Source organism: Austrofundulus limnaeus, unplaced genomic scaffold (genome assembly GCF_001266775.1).
Source record: "Austrofundulus limnaeus strain Quisiro unplaced genomic scaffold, Austrofundulus_limnaeus-1.0 Scaffold46, whole genome shotgun sequence".
Lineage (NCBI taxonomy): Eukaryota > Metazoa > Chordata > Actinopteri > Cyprinodontiformes > Rivulidae > Austrofundulus > Austrofundulus limnaeus.
In genome coordinates this window covers 2,310,673-2,317,381 of record NW_013952448.1, presented here as the reverse complement: position 1 = coordinate 2,317,381, position 6,709 = coordinate 2,310,673, and the positions used below count along the sequence as shown (strand labels likewise).

Genomic DNA, 6,709 nt, shown 5'->3' with positions numbered 1-6,709 from the left:
CACACACACACACACGCACACACACATATTCTAAGACAAAAAAGGACCCTGAGGACAAAGCAGGATGGAGGAGAGGGAGAGATAGAGGGGGAGAGAGAGGGCGGGATGGAGGCAGAGGGAGTGGGAAAGGAACTGGGGAGAGAAATAAGGACCCCTGTGAGTCATAATTATACCCTCTTATCCCGTCAGCTGTTGAGCGGCTGGGTCACTGGCCTGTGTTGTCAGGAGGAAGTCTGCTTTCTTTTTACTGAGTGGACAAAAGAAATGTTTGTCCTCCTGCCCTTAATGAATCGTGTTTGCATCCTGCTCGGATGTTTTGTGTCTGTGTCGAGCAAAGTGTGAGTTTTAAATGAGTTTGGGGTCATTTTTTTCCCCTCCTCTTTGCAGTCGTGCACGTTTCGGCCCACCTGGTGAACGTCATCAACTTCAGCTCGAGCTACTCCGATGACTTTCCTGCTCTCAACTTGGCTCGCTACCGAGGAGAGGTGAGGCTTCGCTGGGCCTCCAGTCACAGCTCGCACAATCAAACATGCACCATGTTTCACATGTCCTCCTACTGCTCTGTAGTTTGAAAGTTCGAAAGGTGAAGATGAGAGGATTGTAGCAGCGGTTAAACTGTTTGAAAGTTACTTGATAAGACTGCTAACTGAAGGCTTTAAGATGAACTCTTTTAAAGAATTGAATTAAAAGTCAACACCCTTGTCCTTTTCACAGTTTCCTGCCTTTTAAGCCAAGTGAAAATAATCAAACAGTTTTAAAATCCTGTTTTTATCACGGCTGAATGCTCTGATTAGTTCACCTTTACATGAAGCTACAGTTGCATTTCTCTGTCTCCTTCTCAGGACCCCAAACGGATCATTTTGACCACAAGTAAGGACCCCTGTCTCTCAAAGCTCCACTAATAGATCTTAAATATCTATGTTTTACTCTCTGATATCTGCATTTCTAATTATCCCCCACCTTTCGTGATGGCACGTCTCTTCTGTTCAGTTCCAGGAGTCACTGGAGTCCTGCTGGTTCTGATTCTCCTCCTAATGTTCATATCCTCCTCCCACTGCATTCGGTATGTTAAAGCACCCCTCCCCCCCACACCCCGTAATTGCCAGAGTTTACATTTTAAGAGGAGAGAACTCAGTTCAGCTCAGACTGGAGGCGTCTATCGTTAGGACTTTCAAAACAAAGGTAGAACATTCTGTGACAAGTTAAAATGTGTAAAAAGTCTTTTTACTTTTTGCCATTTGAACTTTTTGGAGCAACTTTCATAAATAGGAGCCATATTGAACTCTGACATCTATTTCTCTTAAAACCAAAGTGTTTTATTTTCTCTGTCCGACTCGTCATGTTGTGTCTGCCTCTTGCTGAGCTGACGCTCTAATCTTGTTCGATGATTGCGACGCTAGCAGAAGACATCACAGCTCTGTCATTAGTCAGGTCACAGAGGGTCAGCCACCGTGCGACCACGTGAGACTTCTGTGTGAGAGAGATTGTCTTCTTTCAGTTCCTGAATAGAGAATAAGAAGCTTTTCTGGACCGTTTTAAGGCTTTAAATGAGTGGCTGCAGGGTTGGGATGATTGCTGCTGCTGCAGACCATACTAATGAGTCATTGTGATAAAATCATGTCAGTTTCTTTCTGAACATGTGAACGTCTGAGATGGAAAACATCTGGAGTGCTGAACATCTCCAGGTTTCTTTTTTAATATTTAAAACAGTACAAAATATCAACACATGAGAGTGTATTTTTTGTGTAGCTTGAATTTTTTAGTGGATTATAGGAAGGAGTTCAGGTACATCTGATGCTTTGCTTGGTGCAGCTCTGTCAAGGTTGAGAAAACTGCAATAAGTCAACAAATCTTACAGCTGTGTTCATTATCTCCTTGTTTTCCATAATTACTGGTCTGGATGAGCCACAAAGAACAGTTCAGTTAATCCAGGACTAATTGTGTTTCTTGGTTTATACATCAACAGCACAGCCCTGAAAGGAGCAGCAGTGAGGCAGAGAACAGGTTTTTATAATGGTGATTGTTTGCAGTTTTTATGGTGGGTGGTTGTGGGGAATGACCTCTGTGACCTCTGCTGTCCTTTGAACCGAGAGTCTGTTGTAGTTCCGAACAAACTCCTCTTCCTTTTGTTGTTGTTTTTCTCGCTTGTTTCCCTGCTTCATGCTATAAAACCTTTTTTCCCCCACTTTAACAAACATTATTGCTTTTGATGATCTTGTTCTTTTGTTTTTCTCAGAGTGACTAACTATGAGATCTTCTGGTACACACACAACCTCTTCATTGTTTTCTACATCATCCTGATGGTGCACATGGTCGGGTAGGCAGAGTACATGAGTTTATATGTGTGTGTTTTTGCTTTTATCTCTGTACTTTATTTGAAACATCTTTGAACCCAATAGGTCAGAGCATTAAGACAATTAAATACTGAATGGGACACATAATAACTGACACTAAAAAAATGGCAAATGTATTTAATGATTATTTCCTTAAATCAGTAGAAGAATTAGCAAAAATCTTTAATCCCATAATTCCAACAGACAGTCCAGTTACTGATACAACTGTTCCTTTACTCTTAACAAGATCAGTATTTGTAAAACTCAACATATAATTAATCAACTGAAAACATCAAAAGCTAAAGACCTTTTTGGGATAGATACATAACTTATAAAGAGACACACTGTTTTGTTGAACCCTATAACTTACTTAATAAACTTATTTGCAAAAGGGCAGTTTCCTCACACAAAAGGACTCATATCTCTAATTCTGAAATCTGAAGATTCTGATTAAGTCAGTAAATATAGACCAATAACGATCTTACCAATAATATCCAAAGTGATTGAAAGAGCAATAGCTGAGCAGCTTACTAGTTATTTGGAAAAAAATCAGCTTCTTTGTCCAGTCCAGTTTGGGTTTCGTTCTGGTTATTCAACAGAATTGGCAACTTCTTACCTTACAGAAAATATTAAAAGATCTTTAGATGATGGCAGGGTGGTTGGTGCAGTATTCTTACATTTGAAAAAAGCCTTTGATATGGTGAATCATGACATGCTCGTACATAAACTTAAAGTAAATTTATTAAGTAAATAAAACTTTTCCCATTGGTTTAACTCTTACCTAAAAAATAGAGAGCAATGTGTTAAAGTTAATGGAATGAAATCTAGTCTTCAAAACTGCATGATGGGAGTTCCACAAGGCTCCATCTTGGGTCCGTTGCTTTTTTGTTTATACATTAATGATTTACCAGACATTTGTAAGTATGCCAAATGTCAGATGTATGCAGATGACGCTATCATATATGTATCTGCAAAGACTCTACAACAGGCAGCAGAGCTACTGAACACGGAGATGGTGGGAGTGTCTCAGTGGTTTAAGACTCACTGTCTGACTCTGAACTGCAACAAAACAGTCTCAATGTGTTTCACAATCCACCATGACATCTGTAGCAACTTTTCAATTGTGATTGATCAGAGGGAAATCCAAAAAGTGAACGAGTTAAAATATCCGGGTGTCATTTTAGACTCCCACCTTAACTTTGAGGCTCACATTTGGAAAATGTTTAAAACCATTAAGACAAACATAAACTGTTTTTGTCTTATAAGATCATGTCTATGTAGAAAAGCTGCTCAGTTCTACCTGCAAGCCATGATTCTGTCTCATTTCTCATACTGTATCTGTCTGGAGCCAAGAAACTCAATCTGCTTTAAAACCTGTGAGGCTGTTGTACAAACACTTACTGAAAGTTTTAGACCAAAAACCGTTGACATGGCACCACTGTAAACTACAGCAGAAATAAAGTTTATTAAGCTTTGACAGCTTTTTTTTTTTTTTTTACAGTTTTCTCTCTTAAAATTGACTTTTAAGTGTAGCAACGGTCTTGTCCCAGAGACAGTGTGCAGAATGATTTTAAAAGTCTGCAGCACTGGAGTTGCAACGAGAGGTGCAGTTAATGAAGACTGCAAACCTGCAAAATATAAAACATCATTTGGTCACTGTTTCTTCTTATTTAGAGGCCCTCATACTTGGAGCAGTTTACCATCAGCAATAAAAATGTTGACAGATATTAAAGTTTTTAATTCTCAGGTGAAACATTGGCTGAAACAAAAGCAAATATGTGAACACTGAAGGAAAACAGCTTAATTTGTTGGGTTGTTTAATTAGATATCTCTAATGCTTATCTTTTCATGTATTTCTTGTCACTAGTTATAGTCACTCAAGTGTGTGTGGGGGGGGAGTGAGTGAGTGAGTAAGAGAGAGAGAGGGGTCTGTTTTTATTTTATTTTTAGCTGTTTTTATTTTAAAAGTCCAACCAAGGACTGGGTTTGCAAATTAGCCTATGGCTAGAAAACCCTTGTACAAAGCAACGGTTGCTTGTTTTTTTATCATGTAACGTTTATTGTGCTATCCTTGATCGAATAAAGTGAAATGAAATACTTGTAAGGTACATGTTTATTGTCTATTTTCATTTATGTGACTCAGTATGATAGAAAAACATCAACCTAACAACATTTTAAACTGCTTTATTTATTTATTATTATTATTATTATTCAGTGGAGCTCTGAAGTATCAGACCAACATAGAGACCCACCCCCCCGGCTGTTTGAGAGCCAATCACAGCAGCCCGGAGCAGCAGGACGAAGATCTGGTCCAGGCTGAAGATGAGGGGAGCAGATGCAGAGAGGATGCTCACTTTGAGCCACATTCCCCTCAGGTCTTTGTCTTTTTGTGTGTTTGTGTTAAAGCACATGTGTTGGAGGAAGTTGGCTGTGTTTAATTGAGGTGTTGGGGAGGGGCTCTTTACATGAAGATCTGTGTTTGTGTGTGTGATTATGCATTGGTACATTAATGGTATTTCTCCATGCTCAAATGATGCTGTGAGCACTTAGTCTGCTAAAGGTAACAGAAAAAAACATTGTAATGGTATTTACTGTCTTTATGCATGTATAATACTAGAAATTTAACTCTAAAAATCATCCATAAAATGGGGGGGATAGTATTATACATGGGTTATTGCTAATTAGATATTTATGCTTTGTAAGCTCAAAAAATGATGAACGCATTATACTCGAGATTGTATTATACATGAATAAATACGGTATTTGTTATTCTCCTGATCATTCTCTTTAGTTGAAGCCACGTTGTGTTTTAATGAGGATCGAGTTAGCAGAATGGGAAAGACTCTAAGAATTAATAATACAAAAAGTTTTCTAAATCTTAAAAATATTAACACGTAAATATATTAGAATGATTATTGCTTTTGTAAAAGTGGCCTTGCTTATCTGGCACGCGAAAGGACAAAACCTCAAATGTGACACGTTTAGCACAGTTTAGTGTTTTCTGTCAACAAGGACACACACTCTTATACAGCGAGAATGTGTCCTTGTAGAAGTAAAATAAACCAATAAATGGAAGTTTTATGTCTTTTTGAAGTTAATAAATAATAATAATAATAATTGAAGTTGATGCTAATACACAGGTAGGAACATCAGCCAATCAGCTAGTGGCTGGAAGCAGGCAGTTTTCAGCTTGACGGGTGAAAAACATACCAACCTGCTAACCTGACAGTGTCTGTGTTTGTGGACAGACTTGGCTGTGGGTGTCCGGTCCACTCTGTCTCTACTGTGTGGAGCGTTTGTACCGCTACGTCCAGAGCAGTGACCCTGTTGACATAGTAACAGTGATCAGGCATCCCTGTAATGTTATTGAGCTGCGCATGCTGAAGAAGAACTTCAAAGCACAGCCGGGACAGGTACGTATTTTTTTAATCTCTTTTTTCTGTTTGTTTACCATTTTACTAAATATATATAAGTATCACTATCATAGGTTTTCTTTTTTTTCCATCTACTGTATATTTCCTTTTTTCTGTCATCCTGATGTCTCTCCATCACAGTTTTGTTTCCCTCCCCAGTATGTTGTTCTTAACTGTCCAGGTGTGTCTTCATTTGAGAACCACCCCTTCACGCTGACGAAGGTAAAACTAATTCACTCCTGACACAACAGGAGCCCACATACATGTCCTCATAGATGCACAAACACACACACACACACACACTTGTTTTCACAGGTACTTAATCCTTTTTTTCTCTGGGCAAAAAGAGCCAGCAGTTCATTTATTTTTAAAGCCCTGCCCCACTCTGAAGCTCTTTTGATTGACAGCTGAGTCATCAGGTTAGATTGTGTTTTAACTGTATTTATTGATATTTTAGATTTGGTTCAAATTGAATGAAATAAACAAAAAGAAAAGAAGTTCAAGAAATACCGCTCAGGGATGAACTCATTCACTCATTCACACTCACACGTGTACATGCACGCACGCACACACACACACACTGAAAGACTCAAAATGACTGTGTGCATACCTGGTGTGTTAGGTTGCTTTGAGGTTGAGGGCAAAGAATCACACTGACAGAGAGCAGACAGACCCCTGAGGCTAATAACGCTTTCTGCCAACAAAAAGTCTGTGTGTGTGTGTAGTTGTGTGTGTGTGTGCGTGTGTGTGTAGGGGCATTGTTAAATTTAATGAGAAGAGTTAGATCTCCACACTTCATGCATTTTCTGATTTGTGTGGGTTTGTGTGCACGTTTGATTCTCTTGAATTGAACTTTATGTGTGTATGCTCTCCTGTACTTTCCAGTGTCAGTGTGTGTGTGTGTGTGTGTGTGTGTGTGTGTGTGTGTGTGTGTGTGTGTGTGTGTGTGTGTGTGTGTGTGTG

The 6,709-nt window shown here is 39.1% G+C and overlaps 1 protein-coding gene across 1 annotated transcript in view; it reads left to right on the top strand.

Annotated features, from left to right (window-relative positions):
- Positions 1-6,709, top strand: part of nox4 (NADPH oxidase 4) — a gene marked incomplete in the record, with an annotated part of 29,530 nt that overhangs the window by 10,029 nt on the left and 12,792 nt on the right. Inside the window, 7 exon segments of the mRNA XM_014008001.1 lie at positions 388-485; positions 843-870; positions 991-1,063; positions 2,237-2,317; positions 4,549-4,708; positions 5,582-5,746; positions 5,906-5,968. Coding sequence (XP_013863455.1) covers positions 388-485; positions 843-870; positions 991-1,063; positions 2,237-2,317; positions 4,549-4,708; positions 5,582-5,746; positions 5,906-5,968 — 668 coding nt within the window.